The sequence below is a fragment of the Salmo salar genome, chromosome 01, assembly GCF_965601325.2.
Source record: "Salmo salar chromosome 01, fSalSal1, whole genome shotgun sequence".
In the NCBI taxonomy this organism is placed as follows: domain Eukaryota; kingdom Metazoa; phylum Chordata; class Actinopteri; order Salmoniformes; family Salmonidae; genus Salmo; species Salmo salar.
This window is the reverse complement of record NC_138291.1, coordinates 82,594,228-82,617,757: the sequence shown is the minus strand read 5'-3', so window position 1 is coordinate 82,617,757 and position 23,530 is coordinate 82,594,228. Positions and strand designations below refer to the sequence as shown.

The 23,530-nt window shown below is 43.1% G+C and overlaps 1 protein-coding gene across 3 annotated transcripts; it reads left to right on the top strand.

Moving 5' to 3' along the window:
- Nucleotides 1-19: 19 nt before the first annotated feature.
- eme1 (essential meiotic structure-specific endonuclease 1) lies at nucleotides 20-22,604 on the top strand. 3 transcript variants are annotated; one of them, XM_014213213.3, is made up of 10 exons: nucleotides 38-187; nucleotides 9,724-9,809; nucleotides 10,473-11,230; nucleotides 11,422-11,549; nucleotides 13,004-13,093; nucleotides 17,617-17,738; nucleotides 18,067-18,211; nucleotides 20,859-20,974; nucleotides 21,122-21,311; nucleotides 21,408-22,604. In XM_014213213.3, the coding sequence occupies exons 3-10, from the start codon at nucleotides 10,504-10,506 to the stop codon at nucleotides 21,582-21,584; spliced, it is 1,695 nt and encodes a 564-aa protein (XP_014068688.1). In that variant the 5' UTR covers nucleotides 38-187; nucleotides 9,724-9,809; nucleotides 10,473-10,503; the 3' UTR covers nucleotides 21,585-22,604. The 3 variants fall into 3 exon arrangements, with proteins under 3 accessions (XP_014068692.1, XP_014068670.1, XP_014068688.1); XM_014213217.3 differs by lacking the exon at nucleotides 9,724-9,809 and having other exon boundaries at nucleotides 20-187; nucleotides 17,623-17,738; XM_014213195.3 differs by lacking the exon at nucleotides 9,724-9,809 and having other exon boundaries at nucleotides 20-187.
- The last annotated feature ends 926 nt before the right edge of the window (nucleotides 22,605-23,530 follow it).

Genomic DNA, 23,530 nt, shown 5'->3' with positions numbered 1-23,530 from the left:
TAAAAAGAGAAATTGTAGAAATAGGCGGGGTTTAACCATCATTGTGCCAACTAGTTCGTCCACTAAACCCGCGGAATCCAAAATTATGAAAACCCAGTTACAAAAGGCTAGCAAGACGAAATAGCTCGAAAGTTATCGAAATTATTTTTGTCCTGAAAATAAAATATTGAACCCCTTCTACAAGAACGTGAGTAGATCATTATGTTCAATTCATTTGAGACGTTCGATATTAACGTTGTATTGGTAGCTAAACGTTAACTAGCCTCGACAACATCTACTAGCTAATGTAGCTAGCTAAATGTAATAGTATGACATTAACCCAACCCATAGGCCTCGAATGTTACTGTTACGATAATTGCATACACGTTAACTGTAGCTTTAGTGTTTGGTACAGTATTTCAAGTAAAAACATGTGCATTTAAAAAGTAGTAAGTGCACTGCATAGTCTATCGAGTCGGGAAAGTCTGGCTGCGCGCTCAGGACTGATTTCTGAGAACAACATGTCTACAACTTCATCAAGCTGTCAAACTATCGTAAATGAAGCACCAGTTAACTTACACGCGGTAAAAAAAAAAAAAAAAAGTTTATCAGTGCCCAAAATCACTTGCTAACTCATTTCCAACTATGTGTTTAGCAATGAAGCTAGCAAGTAGTAACTAGCATGCACATTGAGCAGTAGCAGTACGCAAACGATTCGTTATTTTTGAACGACTCCAGTCATGATTAAATTGAACGAGTCACTGAGAAACTAGTCTTTCGTTTGACGTGCTCCGACCAATTATGTCTATAAACCAGATAGTAAGCAGCAGCGTATGTGAGGGGTCAGTGCAGTTAACTATTTAGCAGTCTTATGGCTTGGGGGTAGAAGCTGTTCAGGGTCCTGTTGGTTCCAGACTTGGGGCGTAGGTACTCTGTGCCGTAGTAGAGATAACAGTCCGTGGCTGGAGTCGTTGACAACAATTGTTAGGACCTTCCTTTGACAGCGCCTGGTATTCTAAACTGAAGATCATGATTAGTTGATAATTGGAGTCAGGTGTGTTTAACGGGGGCTGGGACAAAAGTGTGACACCAATCAGGCCCCTGAGGACTGGAGTTGCCCATCCCTGCTCTACCCTCTGTAGTGCCCTGGGGTCGGGTGCCAAGCAGTTGTCATACCAGGCGGTGATGGAGCCAGTCAAGATGCTCTCAATGGTGCAGTTGCAGATCTTTTTGAGGATCTGAGGGCCCATGCCAAATCTTTTCAGCCTCCTGAGGGGGAAGAAGCATTGTTGTGCCCTCTTCACAACTGTGTTGGTGTTTTTGGACTAGGGCTGTGTGATATGGTCAAAATATCATATCACTATTTGACATTTTTTTTTGATGGTGTGACGGTATTCAAATCAAATTGTATTTGTCACATACACGTGTTTAGCAGATGTTATTGTGGGTGTAGCGAAATGCTTGTGTTTCTAGCTCTAACAGTACAGCAATATCAAACAGTAATATCTAACAATTGCACAACAATACACACAAATCTAAAGTAAAGGAATGGAATTAAAAATATAAATATTGGGCGAGCAATGTCAGAGCGGCATAGACTTAGATACAGTAGGATAGAATATGGTATATACATGTGAGATGAGTAATGCAAAATATGTTAACATTATTAAACTGACTAGTGTTCTATTATTTGTATTTAACTAGGCAAGTCAGTTAAGAACAAATTCTTATTTAGAATGACGGCCTGCACATTTTGGGGAATATTCAGAGGTGGAAACTTAATGTGGGAATTAATGGGAAAATATGGGAATTAATATTAGTACCATTTAAATGTAGATGTTTTTTGCATTGGAAATATTTACCATATCATATGGAGACCGAAACATAAACCTTTTACCTTATCATAAGTAGACATAATTGCAAGTTGCCAGACTGCCAAGAACCTTGCCCTCATCCAGACCAAGGTGGCGAGACAAGGTAGTGATGACACAATAGGCCTTGTTGATCTCTGCACCAGACAGGATGCTCTTGCCAGCATACTTGGGGTCCAACATGTACGCTGCAGTATATATGGGCTTCAGGCAGAAGTCTTCACGCTTTTTGATGTATTTCAGAACTGCATTGTCCTCTGCTTGGAGCAACAGTGAAGTGGGCAGGGCAGTATGGATTTCTTCTCTTACATCTGCAAGCAGAGTCTGAACATCAGACAGGATGGCATTGTCTCCCTCAATCTGTGCAATGGCTACTGCTATAGGTTTCAGGCTGCTTACCACTCTCCCAAAATACATCATCCAGGAGGATCCTCTTGATGGGGCTGTCCATATCGGCAGACTGTGATATGGCCATTTCTTGGAGAGACTCCTTCCCCTCCAGGAGACAAACATGATGACACCACCCAACGGGTGTTGCTGGGCAGCTTCAATGTGGTGCTCTTATTCTTCTCACTTTGCTTGGTGAGGTAGATTGCTGCTATAACTTGATGACCCTTGACATACCTAGCCATTTCCTTGGCTCTCTTGTAGAGTATCTATTGTTTTCAGTGCCATGATGTCCATGAGGAGCAGATTCAATGCATGAGCAGCACAGCCAATGTGTGTGATGTGAGGGTAGGACTCCTCCACTTTAGACCAAGCAGCCTTCATGTTCGCAGCATTGTCTGTCACCAGTGCAAATACCTTCTGTGGTCCAAGGTCATTGATGACTGCATTCAGCTCATCTGCAATGTAGAGACCGGTGTGTCTGTTGTTCCTTGTATCTGCGCTCTTGAAGAATACTGGTTGAGGGGTGGAGATGTAGTTAATTATTCCTTGCCCACGAACATTCAACCACCTATCAGAGATGATTGTAATACATTCTGCTTTCTCTATGATTTGCTTGACCTTCACTTGAACTCTGTTGAACTCTGCATCCAGCAAATGAGTAGATAAACCATGTCTGGTTGGAGGGGTGTATGCTGGGCGAAGAACATTCAGAAATCTCTTCCAATACACATTGCCTGTGAGCATCAGAGGTGAACCAGTTGCATACGCTGTTCGAGCAAGACATTAATCAGCATTTCTCTGACTACGCTCCTCCATTGACTCAAAAAAACTTCTGATTCCAGGAGGACCATGAGCTGTTGCTATCGATAAGGTGTCGGATTCATCATTTTCACCTCGAATAGAAGTAGAGGGACTTTTGTCAGAGGTTGCTTGTTGTGAGCGCTGAGGGAGCTTTATGCACTTGGCCAGATGATTCTGCATCTTTGTTGCATTCTTCAGATATGATTTGGCACAGTATTTACAAATGTACACAGCTTTTCCTTCTACATTAGCTGCAGTGAAATGTCTCCACACATAAGGTGGTGCCCAGGGCATTTTCCTGTAAAAAAAACAACAAAAAAACAAATGCAATTCCATGTACAGATAAATGGTTAAGCAGTTAGATTAAACAACTCCTTTGTAAGATAAATGTTTTCAAATGAAACAGGTGAATTAACACTTCTCAGTTAGCAGGCTCAAGCAAGCTAAACCCCACATGGTAGCAAAAACTAACTAGCAGAAATTGTTAACAAGTTAGAAATGATTTAAACACACTTTGCAGTAGGCTACTATTTACTAGTTAACCAAAAAAATCATGTCATATAAAATATATTCACCCCACCCAGTATTGTCATCAAAACTTACCAGAAAGCATGTAGTCCTTGGCTCAGACAGTGTAGTAGTGTAGGCTCAATTAGATTAGATTAGATCTCATTAGTGTGCAAGATCTTGAGAATCATGTGATGGAAGAGTGCACTGCACATGTGATGGATGAATGCACTGTGCATGCAGAGGGTTGCAATTCCATTGCATTGGGGATAGTTTATCCAAAATATGCCACAAGACCTAGAATTGCCTTATGTGTATTCCACAAAGGTTCACTGTTATAAGATAATTTCCCAGAAAGTTTCCAGCCCTTTGCAACACAACATGGTAGCAACACAAAACATGGTACAAACATTATTGGGCACAGACAACAGCACAAAGGACAAGAAGGTGGAGACAACAATACATCACACAAAGCAGCTACAACTGCCAGTAAGAGTGTCCATGATTGAGTCTTTGAATGAGGAGATTGAGCTAAAACTGTCCAGTTTGAGTGTTTGCAGCTTGTTCCAATTGCTAGCTGCAGCGAATTGAAAAGACGAGCGACCCAGGGATGTGTGTGCTTTCGGGACCTTAAACAGAATGTGACAGGCAGAATGGGTGTTGTATGTGGAGGACGAGGGCTGCAGTAAATATCTCACATAGGGGGATGCTCTCAATTGTGCATCTGTAAAAGTTTGAGGGGTTAAGTTGCCAAGACAATTTTTTTTTCAGCCTCCTGAGGTTGAAGAGGTGCTATTGCGCCTTCTTCACCACACTGTCTGTGTGGGTGGACAATTTTAGTTTTTCGATATGTACGTCGAGGAACTTGAAGCTTTCCACCTTCTCCGCTACGGTCCCGTCGATTTCAATAGGGGGGTGCTCCCTCTGCTGTTTCCTGAAATTCACGATCAACTCATTTTGTTTTGTTGACGTTGGGTGAGAGGTTACTTTCCTGGCACCACACTTCCAGGGCCCTCACCTCCTCCCTATAGGCTGTCTCGTCATTGTTGGTAATCAGGCCTACTATTTGATAGTATTTCATGTATTTTTAAATAATAAAAGTTATACATTTGCATTATGAGTAGTGCGTGACTTTAGGGTGGCAACACATATATTCTAAATTATTTCAATGGGTCTTTCTCCATTCTGATTTGTTTTATACAGTTCAATTCAACTTCAACCAAAAGTAATTTTTGCCATTTAACTATTTCTGCATTTTCTACACTGATTTGCGATCATTTCTACACTGCCACGTAGGGCTGCACGATATGGGCAAACAATCTATGCCTTGTTTTTAATTGGACTTGCGATTTAGAGCAAAACACTGAGGTGAACTGTTGGAATCATGGAAATGGAACGATTATTCTAATTCTATAAGTAGAATATAATAATGGGCACTTTGAATAGTGTTGTTTGACATGACAACAAATGAAAACGCCAGGGCGGCGTTATTGTGACAGGGTAGGAACCTACGTGTTTCCTAGGTGACCCTATAATCCTTGGCTACTTTGAATGTTTTCTCTTAGCTACTTCATGTAGCTAACATGTTAATGCTTTGCGTATTCCTCTTTTCAGTTTTGCATTCGTGCAAATCTGAAAGTGCGAACCACCTCATTTAACCATGGAAAGATGACCGAGAATATGGCCGAACACAAACAGTGTAGTTATTCCCTCCACGGCAATCAAACAAGCGAAATGTCAGTATAGGGACAAAGTGGAGTCGCAATTCAACGGCTCAGACACGAGACATATGTGGCAGGGTCTACAGACAATCACGGACTATAAAAAGATAATCAGCCACGTCACGGACACTGACGTCTTGCTTCCAGACAAATTAAACACCTTATTTGGCCGCTTTGAGGATAATAGAGTGCCCCCGACGCGGCCCACTACCAAGGACTGTTTACGAATTGGCTCTCCTTCTCTGTGGCCGACGTAAGACATTTTAAACATGTTAACCCTCGCAAGGCTGCCGGCCCAGACGCCATCCCTAGCCACTTCCTCAGAGCATGCACAGACTAGCTGGCTAGTGTTTACAGACATATTCAATCTCTCCCTATCCCAGTCTGCTGTCCCCACATGCTTCAAGATGACCACCATTGGTCCTGTACCCAAGAAGGCAAAGGTAACTGAACTGAATGACTATCGCCCCATAGCACTCACTTTTGTCATCATGAAGTGCTTTGAGAGACTAGTCAAGGATCATATCAACTCCACCTTACCTGTCACCCTAGACCCATTTCTATTTACATACCGCCCCAATCGGTCCACAGACGATGCAATCGCCATCACACTGCACACTGCCCTGTCCCATCTGGACAAGGGGAATACCTATGTAAGAATGCTGTTCATTGACTACAGCTCAGCATTCAACACCACAGTACCCTCCAAGTTCATCATTAAGCTTGAGGCCCTGGGTCTCAACCCGGCCCTGTGCGATTGGGTCCTGGACTTCCTGACGGGCCACCCCCAGGTGGTGAAGGTGGGAAACAACATCTCCACTTCGCTGATCCTCAACACTGGGGCCCCACAAGGGTGCGTGCTCAGCCCCCTAGTGTACTCCGTGTTCACCCATGACTGCGTGGCCATGCAAGCCTCCAACTCAATCATCAAGTTTGCAGACTACACAACAGTAGTAGGCTTGATCACCAAAACGACGAGACAGCCTACAGGGAGGAGGTGAGGGCACTCAGGTTGTTTTCCTGACACCACACTCCATCACTCAACGTCAACAAAACAAAGGAGATGATCGTGGACTTCAGGAAACAGCAGAAAAACCCAAACTGGTCCGTGCATCAATACTGGTATATTCTAAAATACGGTATACTGCCCAGCCCTAGTTTGGACCATAAATTCTTTGTGATGTAGACACCGAATAACTTGAAGCTCTCGACCCGCTCCACTACAGCCCTGTCAATATGAATGGGGGCATGTTCGGCCCACCGTTACCGATAGCCCATGATCAGCTCCACTGTCTTGCTGAAGCTGAGGGAGAGGTTGTTTTCCTGGTACCACATTGCGAAGTCTCTGACTTCTTCCCTATAGGCTCTCATTGTCGTCAGTGATCAGGCCTACCACTCGTGTCGTCGGCAAACTTCATGATGGTGTTGGAGTCGTGCCATGCAGTTGTTGGTGAACAGAGAGTACAAGAGGGGACTAAGCACACACCCCTGAGGGGCCCCGTTGTTGAGGGTCAGTGTGGTGGATGTGTTGTTGCCTACCCTCACCACCTGAGGGGGTGTCCCGTCAGGAAGTCCAGGATCCTGTTGCAGAGGGAGGTGTTTAGTCCCAGGGTCCTTCAAGCTTAGTGATAAGCTTGAAGGGCACTATGGTGTTGAACTCTGAGCTATAGTCAATGAACAACATTCTCAAATAGGTCTTCCTTTTGTCCAAGTGGGAAAGGATAGTCTGGAGTGCAATAGAGATGGTGTCATCTGTTGGGGCGGTTTACGAATTGGCTACAGGGCAATAGTCATTAAGACCGGTTACCTTGGCGTTCTTGGGCAGAGGGACTATAAATAATCATAGAAATTGTGGATATTAAACATGTATGTACATACAAGTGTCTTAAATCGGTTAAAAGCTTAAATTCTTGTTAATCTAACTGCATTGTCCGATTTACAGTAGGCTTTACAGCGAAAGCATGCGATTGTTTGAGGACGGCGCCCCATATCAAAATATTTTTCCACCGGCACAGGTTTCATAAATTCACAAATGGCGATTAAATATTCACTTACTGTTTGAAAATCTTCTTCTGATTTGTCATCCAAAGGGTCCCAGCTACAACATGTAGTGTCGTTTTATTAGATAAAATCCTTCTTTATATCCCAAAAAGTCAGTTTAGTTGGCGCCATCGAATTGAGTAATCCACTCGTTCAACAGGCAGAGAAAGGATTCCAAAAAGCTACCTGCTAAACTTTGATAAAACAATTCAAAATATGTTTCTATTTAATCCTCAAATACCCTAAAATGAAATTAAACTATAATATTTCATACGGAAAGAAGTATGTTCAATAGGAAAACGATATTAGCGGGTACGTGTCCTCTTTGTTGCGCGCGCATAGACGAATTTCTAAGTCTGTTTTGGAAGAACAGAAACAAGCCTGAAACCTTGACCAAAGACTATTGAAACCCAGTGAAAGACATAGGAATTGCACACTGGGCGCTAGATTCATTTTTTTACCTAATACGTTCCATTGGAAGAGCATGGGCACTCCAAAAAAAGAAAACTCTGGTTTTTCTTTGGATTTTCTCCTACCATATCAATTGTGTTATAGTCTCCTGCATTATTTTAACAATTCTACCAACTTCAGAGTTTTCTTTCCAATGGTACCAATTATATGCATATCCTGGCTTCAGGGCCTGAGCAACAGGCAGTTTACTTTGAGCACGTCAAGTCAGGTGGAAATTGAGAAAAATAGACCCTAGCCTGAATTAACCAACATATGCCTCAAGAAGAGTTAAGAAAATATTTACCAAATAAACTAAAGTAAAAAATTATAAAGTAACATAGCAATAACGAGGCTATATACAGTCAGTGTGTGGGGATACAGGTTAGTTGAAGTAATTTGTACATGTAGGTAGGGGTGAAGTGACTATGCATAGATAATAAACAGCGAGTAGCAGCAGTGTACAAACAAATATGGGGGGTCAATGTAATCGTCCGGTGGACATTTGATTAATTGTTCAGCAGTCTTATGGCTTGGGGGTAGAAGCTGTTAAGGAGCCTTTTGGTCCTAGACTTGGCGCTCCGGTACCATGCGGTAGCAGAGAAAACAGTCTATAGCTTGGGTGACTGGAGTCTCATACAATTTTATGGGCTTTCCTCTGACACCGCCTATTATATAGTTCCTGGATTGCAGGAAGCTTGGCCACAATGATGTACTGGGCCGTACTACACCCTGTAGCGCCTTACGGTCAGATGCCGAGCAGTTGCCATACCAGGCGGTGATGCAACCGGTCAGGATGCTCTCGTTGGTGCAGCTGTAGAACTTTTTGAGGATCTGAGGACCCATGCCAAATCTTTTTAGTCTCCTGAGGGGAAAAGGTGTTGTCGTGCCCTCTTCACGACTGTCTTGGTGTGTTTGGACCATGATCGTTCGTTGATGTGGACTCGCTCCACTACAGCCCCTGTTAATGAGGGCCTGTCCGCCTTTTCCTGGAGTCCACGATCAGCTCCTTATCAACTCGATTCAGCTGCGGGGCAATTTTTTTTCTTGAGCGGATGGTCTGGGGGCCGGGACATAATTACATTTGCATACGTGTCTCTCTATTATGCATGGGAATACTTGGGAACAGATTTCCAAAATTAAAATCACTTGGAGCTGATTTCCTGGTGTTTTTAGTCTTAAAAAAATTATTATTGCTCAGAAAACTTGGGAGGCCAAATAAAACTGCTTGCGGGCCACCATTTGGGGAACCCTGATATAAACCCTGGATTGCTGATGCTTTGTATTGGCCAGTGAGAGGCTTTGAAGCCACTGGAGTGTGAGGCCAGTCATGGCCTTTCTATTAATCTATATCCCCTACAAACCTCACTACCCCATCCACCACCCCCCACCACCACCCAAAATACCACCCGAACCCCAGCCCCGTCCAAACTCTGACCCTGTCAAACTCTCCCATACAATTGACAATAAAATACATGTTCATCCGTTTCTTCCACCATACACCCATCACACATTCCAGTAACATGCTTCCCTACCAAGTTCAAATAATTCAATCCCATATGCCTTAACTCTCTCTTTCTCTCTCTCTTTCTCTCTCTCTCTCTCTCTCTCTCTTTCTCTTTCTCTTTCTCTTTCTTTCTCTCTCTTTCTCTTTCTCTTTCTTTCTCTCTCTCTTTCTCTTTCTTTCTCTTTCTTTCTCTCTCTTTCTCTCTCTTTCTCTCTCTCTTTCTCTTTCTCTTTCTTTCTCTCTCTCTTTCTTTCTTTCTCTCTCTTTCTCTCTCTCTTTCTCTTTCTCTTTCTTTCTCTCTCTTTCTTTCTCTCTCTCTCTCTTTCTCTTTCTTTCTCTCTCTCTCTCTCTTTCTCTTTCTTTCTCTCTCTCTCTTTCTCTCTCTTTCTCTTTCTCTCTCTTTCTTTCTCTCTCTTTCTCTTTCTCTCTCTTTCTCTCTCTAAAAAACGAAATACAACAGAACAGATGACCAGAGAACTGGAATGACATTTACTCTCTCGGGTGGCCAACACGAAAGCCACGCCACCAGTCTTCTGATCTGACCCGGTGGGTCATAGCTCAATAGCCCAGCATCAATAACCCAACAAGCAAACTAGGTGACCCAGCTGGCTGGATCAAAATAATCCAACGTGTGTTCTGTACAATATTTATCCAAATTGGGTTGTTTTTAACCCAGCATTTTTTTGTTGTTGACAACATTACTTAAGCTCTTCTGTTCCCATTACAAGACCCAATTTCTTGTACAGATTTCCTTTTACTATATTTTCCTCTGCCAGCAATCTAACCTAAAGTTTTGGATTCATGTTTTAACCTCTCCTCTCCCTAATTGCACCTGTATATCTACTAAATCATTTCCATTGACTCCTCTTTGAGCAGGGATCCAACAAAATTGAACCTCTATCCATTGAGCGCTGTTCTTCCTGACATTGTACCCTAAGCGGAACCTAGGTTGAAGATGACCTAGAGCGGAACTACAACGTCAGAAGAACAGCACTCACTAGCGGTCTCTCGAGGCTAGAGTGCCCAGAGAGGAAGGCCAATTTGGATACTCTTTAGCCTATTTAGGCCTACTCCAATAGATTGTACAATAAATATGTATGTTATCATTCTGGATGGAACATAATTAATAGTGCCAACCATACAGAATCCAATGGCGCCTGCCCACATAACACCATGGTTCTGATTTTAACCTGCTTTGTCCATCCACAGTCCGTCTCAACTGTCTGAGACTGGACCCACCATGGGCAGCTACAGTGACTCCACCAGTGACCTGGACGAGGATCTCCCTGTGTATGACTTCCTCCAGCCCGGCCGTAGCCTGAGCCAAGCCTCCCTGAGCCACACAGACCAACCAGACCTGGTGGTCCTGGACAGCTCTCATACAGACCTCCCCATAGGGGTGGCTGATGTTATGATGATCAGTAGTGATGATGAGGAAGTGGATGTTCCCTATATCCCACTGGCGCTGAGACTCAAACAGAGACAGGAGGGTTTGGAGCCTGCATCCTCCACTCTCAGTAATGGACAGGGCAATCATCACTCCTCACCTGACCCTCCTGGTGGTTTAGGCCTGTTGGCACCGAATGGTCACTCAGAGTCTGAACCTCTATTCACCTCATACGAGACCCTAAACAGTCATCGTAGGAAGGAGAAAGGTGGAGGACCAGACTGGGATGACCCAGAGGAGGCAGCTCTCCCTCAGCTGTGTCCCCCGCCAAAGCCCTCCTCCTGGGCTAGGAGCACCACCTCCCCTGCCAAGAGGAAGCCCTCCAAGAGGACTGGTGAGGAGATCCAGGGGTCCAGGGAGGCGCTGAGGAGGGAGGCCAGGGAGAGGCAGCAGGGGGACAAGGAGGCGCGGATGCTGCAGCAGGAGAGGCAGAAGGCGGAGAAGGCGGCCCTGGCAGAGGCTGTGAAAGCACTGCGACCAGAGGAGTGCATCAAACACATGGTGGTGTCTGTGGATCCAGGTGTGTTGAAGAGAGGCAGTGGCTGTGTTTCAATTCCCTATCTTTCTCCCAGAGTGTGCACTTGCTCACAGTCTCACCCACATGGATTAAAAAGCATTGAATAGGTGTAAGTAAGGGCTACACAGAGGATTTTGTAGTTCTCAGTTTCCAACGTGTGTGTGTGTGTGTGTGTGTGTGGTGTGTGTGTGTAGCTCTGTTGCAGTTGGAAGGTGGGGGCCCTTTGCTGACGTCACTCCAGGCCATGGGCTGCAGCTGTGCCATAGAGAAACAGCCCCTTCCTCGCAGCGTCAACTGGGTCAGGAGAACACCTAGCACTCAGGTGACTGGAGCATCACACACACACATCTCTCTCGCTTCTCCCCATGCCATGCTTATCCATGCTGTATTAACCAAGCACAAGTATGTTTTTATCTTCATCTTATTCATGCAACGCAACTAGGGAAGTGACAAATCAAAACTGTTTCTTAATGTTTAAACTGCCATTTTACATGTGAATTCACAATGCAACTGTGCTGCTGCCAAAAACTGTTTGGGTCTCATGGTGCGTCCCTTTTAGATGGGTAAACAAAGTACATGTACTATCACTACTGTACCTCAATTCCACCTTCTCATTGCCATACAGGACTTAACTGCTGTCTGTTGCCTTTCTCTGCCATTTTTCCAACTATTAACGACGATGACGTCATGGTGGAGCGTCGCTCTCCAAAATAATTGATTCCTCGACTCCTTGAATGTCGACTCTCGATTTCGACTCCCATTTCTGGGTGTCAAGATATGATTCCGCTACAAATAGACTCCTAAGATTCAATATTTTTGGAACGGAGGAGACTATTTGCTGTACTTCTGAGAACACGAACACTTGTATCTTTCATAGCGAGCTATCGAGGGACGGAGAGAGAGTGGTGGGGCACAGTATAGGCAGTTCGAGCACTAGGCCTATCTATCGAAATGGAATGCTGTATCTTGCAATTTCTTGGCTTGCAATGTCTTGCAACTTCAGTAAAAAGCAGGGTCTATCGTCAATGAATAGGCAAGGATATTCTACACAAAACACACTGAACCCACACTCGCATTATTAGGGAAGCAAAAGAGCAGGGTTGTAATCATTAGTCCAAACAGTTTGCAACTTAAACGAGAGTTTCTATTGGACAAATTCAGGTAGGTCCCTCCCGATTTTCGCTCCGTTTGCTTCCATTCCGAAACGTTTGCAACAGAATACTGAATACGCCCCAGGCGAGCCATGGTGAGGGAGGGAGAGAAATGAGGGGGCAGGCACAAAGAACCGTGGTGCGCATATGTCCTGGTAATCTGAATCTCGCAATGTTTGTCTTGTATGCCTTACAAATTCACCAAAGAAGCCTAAAGTTTTCCTCTTCCTCTCTGGTTTCATTTAAATTACACAACTTTCCCCAGGCCTTTATTGCCTATCGTCTAGTCAGGCTATAACATGGAAAATAATGTTTTGTGATAACTGCACTGTGATTTTAATTATGTGGGGGGACATTTTTTGGTTAGGGATTTTCTTCCCGTTATGTATCCTAATCTCTTTTAAACGTTCACACCCCTAATGCAACCCATAGCTTTTTGTGGTCGTGTTGAATCTGTGATGAATTATGGGTAAATTTTTACTGATTGACTGATGTACAAATAATAATGAGTAGTTATTCGTTATGCCAGGTGATTTGTAGATCAGTCACTTGGCAGTCGCTGACTGCAGTGGTTGATCTATGTCGAACAAGCAAATCAAATCCCTTAATCTCTGTTGCTTCTCAGACAGGTGAGGTGTTGTGTATCCCGGAGGCCCACACAGTGATGCAAGTACCTGTTGATGACTTCATCAACCTGATCCACAGCTACACTCAGGTGAGTGACACCTCTCTGGGTTGGGCGTTGCTATGGTTTCATCCTACTTCCTGTTTCTGCTGACTAGCTTGAATGTGCTAGTTGGGAGGGGTGTCCACACAGCAGTTCATGGTCATAGGTCTATACATGCATACAGAGTATACAAAACATTAGGAACACCTTCCTAATATTGAGTTGCACCCCGTTTTGCCCTCAGAACAGCCTTAATTCGTCGGGCATGGACTTTACAAGGTGTCAATCATTCCACAGGGATGCTGGCCCATGTTGACTCCAATACTTCCCACAGTAGTCAAGTTGGCTGGATGTCCTATGGGTTTTGAACCATTCTTGATACACACAGGAAACTGTTGGCGTGAAACTCAGCAGCGTTGCAGTTCTTGGCACACTCAAACCAGTGCACCTGACATCTACTACCATAACCCATTCAAAGGCACTTAGATCTTTTGTCTTGCCCATTCACCCTCTGAATGGCACACTTACACAATCCATGTCTCAATTGTTTCAAGGTTAAAAAAAATATTTTTTACCTGTCTCCTCTCCTTCAGCTACACTGATTTGAAGTGGATTTAACAGGTGACCTCAATAAGGGATCATAGCTTTCACCTGGATTCACATGGTCAGTCTGTCATTGAAAGAGCACTCAGTGTACACACACTAGCAAGCCTCCACCCAGTACCCTGCCCTGAACTTTAGTCACTGTTATTAGCTGGCTACCACCCGGTACTCAACCCTGCACCTTAGAGACTGCTGCCCTATGTACAGTGCTTTCATAAAGTATTCACACCCCCTGACCTTTTCTACATTTTGTTGTTACAGCCTGAATTTAAAATGTATTAAATTCGATATTTTTTGTCACTGGCCTACACACAATATCAAAGTGGAATTATGTTTTTCTAAATGTTTACAAATGAAAAGCTGAAATGTCTTGAGTCAATAAGTATTCAACCCCTTTGTTATGGCAAGCCTAAATAAGTTAAGAATAACTCCTTCTATGCAGAGTTCCTCTGTCCAGTGTCTGTGTTTTCTTTTGCCCATCTTAATCTTTTGTTTTATTGGCCAGTTTTCTTTGCCTAGAAGGCCAGCATCCCGGAGTCGCCTCTTCACTGTTGATGTTGAGACTGGTGTTTTGCGGGTACTATTTAATGAAGCTGCCTGTTGAGGACTTTTGAGGCGTCTTTCTCAAACTAGACACTGTAATGTACTTGTCCTCTTGTTCATTTGTGCACCGCGGCCTCCCAATCCTCTTTCTATTCTGGTTAGTCAGTTTGCACTGTTCTGTGAAGGGAGTAGTATACACCGTTGTACAAGATCTTCAGTTTCTTGGCAATTTCTCTCATGGAATAGCCTTCATTTCTCAGAACAAGAATAGACTGACGAGTTTCAGAAGAAAGGTCTTTGTTTCTGGCCATTTTGAGCCTGTAATCGAACCCACAAATGCTGATGCTCCAGATACTCAACTAGTCTAAAGAAGGCCAGTTTTATTGCTTCTTTAATCAGAACAACAGTTTTCAGCTGTGCTAACATAATTGCAAAAGGGTTTTCTAATGATCAATTAGCCTTTTAAAATGATAAACTTGGATTAGCTAACACAACGTGCCATTGGAGCACAGGAGTGACGTTTGCTGATAATGGGCCCCTGTACGCCTAAAAAAAATCTACCATTTCCAGCTACAGTAGTCATTTACAACATTAACAATGTCTACACTGTATTTCTGATCAATTTGATGTTATTTTAATGGACAAAAAATGGGCTTTTCTTTCAAAAACAATTTTGAATTTATGCTGTAACACAACAAAATGTGGAATAAGTCAAGGGGTATGAATACTTTCTGAAGGTACTGTGTAAGTCAGTACAACTACAACTCTGATCTAAAGATGATAATGCATTTTTTTCCTCAAACATTGAAATTGTTTTGACTTTACAAATTGTTACATAGTCATTGAACACGGGTCACTTTAATGTTTTTATATACTGTTTTACCCACTTCATCTGTATATACTGTATTCTAGTCAAGGCTCATCCTATATAACTACAGCTGTACACACCTTTTCTATTAATATACTGTCCATAATGTATGTACACACCATTATATGCATACAGTGCTTAGAGAAAGTTTGAAAACTTTAGCATTTTCTTTAGTTCTGGATAAATTTGACCTAAAATGTACTAATACACTGAACAAAAATATAAATTAACAATTTCAACGATTTTACTGAGTTACAGTTCATATAAGGAAATCAGTCAATTTCATTAAATTCATTAGACCCTAATCTATGTATTTCACATGACTGGGAATACAGATATGCATCTGTTGGTGACCGATATAAAAAAAAAAGGATTGGGGCGACATATCTCCTTTGCATAGAGTTGATCAGTCTGTTGATTGTGGCTCGTGGAATGTTGTCCCACTCCGCTTCAATGGCTGTGCTAAGTTGCTGGATATTGGTGGGAACTGGAACATGCCGTTGTCCACATAGATCGAGAGCATCCAAATATGCTCAATGGGTGATATGTCTGGTGAGAATGCAGGCCATGGAAGAACTGGGACATTTTTAGTTTCCAGGAATTGTGTACGGATCCTTGTGACATACTGCCGTGCATTATCATACTGAAACATGAGGTGATGGTGGCGGATAATTGGCACAACAATGGGCCTCAGGATCTCGTCATGGTATCTCTGTGCATATAAATTGCCATTGATTAAATGCAATTGTGTTCATTGTCCGTAGCATATGCCTGCCCAAATCATAACCCCACCGCCAACATGGGACACTCTGTTCACAATGTTGACATCAGCAAACTGCTCAACCACACAACGCCATACACACTGTCTGTCATCTTCCCGGTACAATTGAAACCGGGATTTGCCCACTAAAGTTGATTACGACGCCGAACTGCAGTCAGGTCAAGACCCTGGTGAGGACGACGAGCACACAGCTGAGCTTCCCTGAGACCGTTTCTGACAGTTTGTGCAGAAATTCTTCGGTTGTGCAAACCCACAGTTTCATCAGCTGTCCGGGTGGCTGGTCTCAGATGATCCCACTGGTGAAGAAGCCGGATGTGGAGGTCCTGGGCTGGCGTGGTTACACATGGTCTGCGATTGTGAGGCCTGTTGGACATACTGCAAAATTCTCTAAAACAATGTTGGAGGCCGCTTATGGTAGAGAAATTAACATAAAATCCTCTGGCAACAGCTTTGGTGAACATTCCTGCAATCAGTATGACATTGAACGCTCCCTCAACTTGAGACATTTTAGTGTGGCCTTTTATTGTCCCCAGCACAAGGTGCACCTGTGTAATGATCATGCCATTTAATCACCGTCTTGATATGCCACAACTGTCAGGTGGATGGATTATCTTGATTTAGGATAAATGCTCACTAACAGGGATTTAAACAAGTTGGTGCCAAAAATTTGAGAGAAATAAGGTTTTTATGCAAATGGTAAATTCTGGGATCTTTTATTTCAGCTCATGAAATATGGAACCAACACTATGTTGCTTTAATTTTTTTTGTTGAGTATAGATGAAGTGAATCTGATTTAAACAAATGGCACAAAAACAATTATACTTTTACATTTCTTTATTGAGCAAATTGATCCAACAGTCACTTTCTTTGTGGGAAAAAGTATGTGAACCTCTAGATTAATGAGCTAAATAAAATGTATGAAAGTAGTCAAATTGACTATTTTGTCCCATATTCCTTGCATGCAATGACTACATCAAGCTTGTAATTCTATAAACTCCTTGAATGCATTTGCAGTTTTTTTCTTGTTGTGGGTTATGTTTTGCCCGACCAGAATTGAATGGTGAATAATGTATTGTGCCATTTTCTATTCAAGTAAGAGAAGAACATGTTTCTGAACAGTTCTAAATTAATCCTGATAATGCCATGATTTATGGAAAAACATGAATGTATCATGAATAATGATGAGTGAAAAGCTTACAGAGGCTACAACAAAACATCCTAAAATGCTGACACTCACAATTGACAATGACCCGGAAGAGCATATTAGCATGTTTTGTTGTAGCATATTGCTGATTTATAAACTGGGTGGTTTGAGCCCTGAATGCTGATTGTCTGAAAGCTGTGATATCAGACCCGTATACCACTGGTATGAGAACATTTATTTCTACTGCTGTAATTACATTGGTAACCAGTTTATAATAGCAATAAGGCACCTCAGGGAAGGGCTGTATCCAGGCACTCCGCTTTGCGTCGTGCCTAAGAACAGCCCTTAGCCGTGGTATTTTGGCCATATACCACACCCCCTCTGGCTTTATTGCTTAACAATACCTTGTTGTCGAGCAACAATAACAACAACCAAGAAGGCATAGTCACACATTGATGATTTACAGTATTTCATGCTAAACATGCGTAAAAAAATACACAAAACAACCGTTGCCGTCTCAACACTTGTGCTGATAATAATTGCATCAATCCAGGACACTTTTACAACATTAGGCAATACACTGTGACCAGATTCTGACCTCCCTCCCTCCTCCCTGTCTGTATGTTACCCAGGAACAGAGGGGTGGAGGTGCAGACTGTAGCGCCTCTTTGACCTCCTGGACCCTGGGTCTGCAGGCTCGCAACCCTGGCAAGACCCCCAGTCTGGTGGTCATAGACCTGGAGAAATACTTCAGGTGAGGGGGCTGGAGAGGGATGTGGTCTGTGTCCCAAATGGCACCATATTGCCTACAAAGTGCACTATGTAGGGACAAGGTACTATGCAACCGTCCCCTTGGGGTTATTTATAATAGTTTTATAAAGCATTTTTGATCATTTATTGAAAACAATTAAGCATTCATAATTAAATGGTTTATTGCTATAAGTTATTATAAAGTGTTAGCATTTCAAATAAGTGTTACTTGGAGGAAGGAAAAGTGTTTATTGTAGAAACATCAAACTTCGTCAAGCTGTGTCCCATAAAAGTTCTCCATTTTGCCCCAAAAAACATTGTTTTGCCTACAGATCCCAGAAATCCCAGAATCAGAAGAAGTTCCGGGATGCGGTCCTGGGGGATGAGCAAGCAGCAGGAAAGGGGGCGGTGAAAAAGAGGAGGAAGAAAGATGAAGGTGATGCACTGCCCAAGGTGTCTCGAGTTGAGGTGGAGGAGGTGGGTTGTCATCATTTGCAGCTGGTAATCATTTGACAATATAGTGTGTGGAATTGTCTTTGCAAATACTATTTGAGCAAGTTTTTAGTCTTTGAAACCAACTCAACTATGGGCCGATCTGTCTCGGACAAGGTTACTTACTTATTTTTATTTAACCTTTTATTTAATTACGCAGGTCAATTAAGAACAAATTCTTATGTACAATGAAGGCCTACCAGGAGGGGAAAAGCCTCCTGCGGGGATGGGGGCTGGGATTAAAAATAAAAAAAGTAGGACAAAACATGCATTACAACAAGGGAGACATCACACCACTACATAAAGAGATACCTAAGACGGCAACACAGAATGGCAGCAACACAACATGACAACATGGTAGCGACATAACATGGCAGCAGCACAAACATGGTACAAACATTGTTAGGCACAGACAACAGCACAAAGGGCAAAAAGGTAGAGACAACAATACATCACGCGAAGCAGCCACAAGTGTCAGTAATAGTGTCCATGATTGAGTCTTTGAATGTAGATGGAGATAAAACTGTCCAGTTTGAGTGTTTGTTGCAGCTCGTTCCAGTCGCTAGCTGCAGCGAACTGAAACGAGGAGCGACCCAGGGATGTGTGCTTTGGGGACCTTTAACAGAATGTGACTGGCAGAACGGGTGTTGTATGTGGAGGATGAGGGTTGCAGTAGGTATCTCATATAGGGGAAGGAGTGACGCCTAAGAGGGTTTTATAAATAAGCATCAACCAGAGGGTCTTGCTTCAAGTTTACAGAGGAGTATAGAGTGCAGTGATGTGTTCTATAAGGTACATTGGTGGCAAATCTGATGGCCGAATGGTAAAGAACATCAAGCCGCTCGAGAGCACCCTTACCTGCCGATCTATAAATTACGTCTCCGTAATCTAGCATGGGTAGGATGGTCATCTGAATCAGGGTTAGTTTGGCAGCTGGGGTGAAAGAGGAGTGATTACGATAGAGGAAACCAGGTGTAGATTTAACCTTAGCTTGCAGCTTTGATATGTGTTGAGAGAAGTACAGTGTGCCAATTGCATGCTCACTCTAAACTTGAAACATCTGTGGCATTGTGTTGTGACAACTGCATTTTTGTGGCCATATTGTCCCCAGCACAAGGTGCACCTGTGTAATGATCATGCTGTTTAATCAGCTTCTTGCTATGCCACACCTGTCAGGTGGATGGATTATTTTGGCAAAGGAGAAATGCTCACTAACAGGGATGTAAACAAATTTGTGCACAACATTTTAGAGAGAAGCTTTTTGTGAGTATGGAACATTTCTGGGATCTTTTATTTCAGCTCATGAAACATTGGACCAACACTTTACATGTTGCGTTCAGGGAGGAGGGGAGGATTGATCCGAGGGCCTTCAAAAGGAGGGTGGCCCACGGGCCGCCAGATGCCCATCCCTGGTGTAGATGAAGGGGAGGAGACGGGTTTAATAATACTTTTTAAGCCTTGAGACAATTGAGACATGGATTGTGTGTGTGCCATTCAGAGCATGAATGGGCAAGACAAAAAAATGTAAGTGCCTTTGAACGGGGTATGGTAGTAGGTGCCAGGCGCACTGGTTTGAGTGTGACGAACTACGTCACTGCTGGACTTTTCATGCTCAACAATTTCCTGTGTGTATCAAGAATGGTCCACCTCCCAAAGGACATCCGGCCAACTTGACATAACTGTGGGAAGCATTGGAGTGAACATGGGCCAGCATCCCTGTGGAACGCTTTTCTATACACTGTAGAGTCCATGCCCCAACGCTGTTCTGAGGGCAAAAGGGGTGCAACAAAGTATTAGGAAGTTTTTCCAAATGTTTTGTACACTGTATATCACGGGGGCACATCAATGCATTTCTAATGGGTATAGAGTAGCCTTAACAATGCAATTATCACAACAAGTTGTAATATGGCTTTTTTTCCTGGCTTGGTTCCCCCATGGTTTACACACACAGCTGCTGTTGTGTCCCAGTGCTGTCTCTGTGTGAGCTGCAGCCCGAAGCACAACTCAGGCCCGTTTTGATTTTGTCATCAAAAAGCATTTCTTCTCCTGTGCTAGAGTCTGCACTGGAATGGTCCGACTACACAATATTATGTCGGGCGCATTAAGTGATGCTCTGTATCAGTTGTTTTCATGATTTTGGATGGGAAGTTTTAAAAAAAATCGCACCTGAAGGCCTCTAAGTCCAATAGTCACGGTTCGCCACTTTCAATCTTTTACCCAGATTTTAGTAGAGATGCAGAGAAGCATATTTAGTTTCTTTAAAAAAATAACCACCCTCAGGAGGATACAGACAGCTTGAGGTATGCTTAGATATGTAGAAAAATAGACATTTGTTCACATATTATGGGTCTAGATTGCAGCAAAAATATGTTTTCAGGTGATTGAAAAATGCTAAATTCTCAAACTTACGGTTGGGAGGCCAAGCACTCCTACGGACCACCCCCCAGCCATCCTCACGTACTTTGGGCCCCCTCAGATTTTTGGGGTGTATGACGCCCCTGCACACCCATGTCCACTTGTATGGAGTAAAGGTAAGCCTACATGCTTCATGTCATGTAGGACACTTGTGTGACAGTTTTCCAAAGTACCTCTGTAACAGTCTCTCTTGGTCCTCCAACATCCATCCCATCAGGCCGTGGTACACCTGCAGCTACACACGGGGGTTCAGGTGCATTTCCTGTCCACCTGGAAGGAGTTCTCTGACCACATCGTCATGGCAACCAAAGCGGTAGCTGAGACCCCATTCAAGTGAGTGAGATGCTGTGACAGATAAATGATCAACTGTGTAATTTCAATATAGAACCACTCAATCAGTAAGTCATTACAATATACAGTTGTGCAGAGTTGTAAGTGAGTAACATCTCATATATTGTATGTTTGTGTGTCTGTCTCCAGACGAGAGAGGGAGAAGACAGGCTTCTCGTTCTACCTGGAGAGTGAGTGGGCTGGAGGCCAGAAAGTGGACAGGGCTGGGAAAGGACTCCTGCAGGTCTGGAAGAGACAGATCCAGCAGCTGAACAGAGTCAGCCAAGATATGGCCTCTGCCATCCTCGCTGCCTACCCCTCTCCACAGCTACTCAACCAGGTAAAACCACACACAATATGTACACAAAGATACAGCATGTTTCTTTGCCCACACTGAATCTCACAATTGCTCTCCGCATTGTGATGTCGTTGGCAGGCGTACATTCGGTGCAAGTCCGAGCGTGAGAAACTGTCATTGCTATCGGACCTCCTGATTCGCAGAGGGGAGGGCGTGACTTCCACAACTCGCCGGGTTGGTCCTGAGCTCTCCAAGCGTCTCTTCCTGGTGATGACATCATCAGACCCCCAGCAGACCCTGGATTCCACGCTTTGACCCTTTTATGATGTCATGCATCTGACCAGTGACCTCAATAGTGGAAGAGTGGAGTTGGACTGAGGTTTTAAATCTGTGTTCTTCATCACTGGTCTTCAGCCCTGCCTCTGGGGACCTATATGATGTGCAGGCTTTTGCTCCAGCTCAGTACTAACACACTTCATTCAACTAATCAAGGACTTTGTGATTGGCTGATCCATTGAGTCAGACATGTTAGTTTGGGGCTGGTACACATATGTGGGTCCTCAGGAACAGGTTTGAAATACACTCCGTGAACTATGGAGCACAGTGACATTTGGATTTCAATGTTGATTTGGATAGTGTCCCGTTTTCTGACATCCACCTTGGTTTGTAATATACATTTTATTAAAGCGTCTAATACAATCATGGGGTTTTGACCAAAATAGATAGTCAATAATCGACACCACCTACATTACATAACACACAGGTGGGTTAGGGAAACCTATACGTTAAATAAGACTAGTGAGTTGTCTCTGCTGCTCTTTTTTTATGTTTCTAAACTTTTCCCTATCTTTGGATTAGGTACATTCACAAGTTTAGACAAGAGCACCACAAGAACTCTAAATCAAACCAGAGTTTCTAAAAAAGGGGTTTTATGTGGTTTATTTCCAAATGACAACAATGTTACAATGAACAGGGGAAATATCAGGGGAAAAGATCAAATGTTCCTCTTGTCTTGTACTTGCAAAAATATTAATTAACAGTACAGAGTTTATTAGTGACTCCAGTGTGGAAAGTTATGTGAGTATTTATCTGATTGAGTAGAGTTGAAAATATCTCATCTTGCAGTTGCCACAATTCACAGAAGATTGTGACTCTGAATACTCAGGTCAGGTGTTCCTCTAGGACACAGGAGGCTACTCTAGTTTCAAGTTTTATGTATGTACAGGATACACATGGTGTATATACTGTCTAATGAAATTCTTACTTGCAGGTTCCTTCTTGACAATGCAACAACTATAAGAATAATAAAAGATAAGGATACGAACATAAAGTAAATGGCTCCATAGAATACATTGTGTAGCATGAGTCTAATACAGGAAGGCACTAATTAAAATACAATATTTACACATGTATAAGGGAAGGGGGGGATTGGGGGGGAAAGTGCCGTATTAAATTGTGCAGTATTGGCTACCTGGCGCAAAGTCACTGAATCAACTGCAAATGTTGGTTAGAGGGGCTCAGTGAATGTGTACAGATGGGTCAGTGTGCCAGAGAAGACACTGTAGAAAGACAAAATGCCAGCTGTCCAGTCCAGATACTCTTACTCTGTTGGAGCTGGGGTAGAGTTCTGGGATGTGCGCATACTTGTTGTGACTGACACTAACTACTAGTCAGAGACCAGGAGTTGTCATTGTTTCCAAGCACAGCTTAATTATTCCATCCCCACTGGCTGATTCCTTTATATCAAACCAAATCTAATTTTATTGGTCACATACACATATTTAGCAGATGTGATTGTGGGTGTAGCAAAATGCTTGTATTCCTAGCTTCAATAGTGCAGTAGTATCTAACAATACACAAATCTAAAAGTAAAAGAATGGAATTAAGAAATATATAAATATTAGGACGAGCAATGTCGGAGTGGTATTGACTAAAATACAGTAGAATAGAATACAGTATATACATATGAGATGAGTAAAGCAGTATGTAAACATTATTAAAGTGACTAGTGTTCCATTATTAAAGTGACCAGTGATTCCATGTCTATAGTGCAGCAGGCTCTAAGGTGCAGGGTTGAGTTGCCGGGTGTTAGCCGGCTAGAGAGGGCCTTGAGATATAAGCTGTTTCAGTCTCTCGGTCCCTGTACACCTGTACTGACCTCGCCTTCTGGATGATAGCAGTTGCTTAGGTGGTTGATGTCCTTGATTATCTTTTTGGCCTTCCTGTTACATCAGGTGCTGTAGGTGTCCTGGAGGGCAGGC

Coding starts and splice junctions, on each gene's coding strand:
- eme1 (XM_014213195.3), top strand. CDS start 10,504: ATGGGCAGCTACAGTGACTCCACCAGTGACCTGGACGAGGATCTCCCT. Junction 17,739..18,066: donor GACCTGGAGAAATACTTCAG/GTGAGGGGGCTG, acceptor TTTTGCCTACAG/ATCCCAGAAATCCCAGAATC. Junction 20,975..21,121: donor GTAGCTGAGACCCCATTCAA/GTGAGTGAGATG, acceptor GTCTGTCTCCAG/ACGAGAGAGGGAGAAGACAG.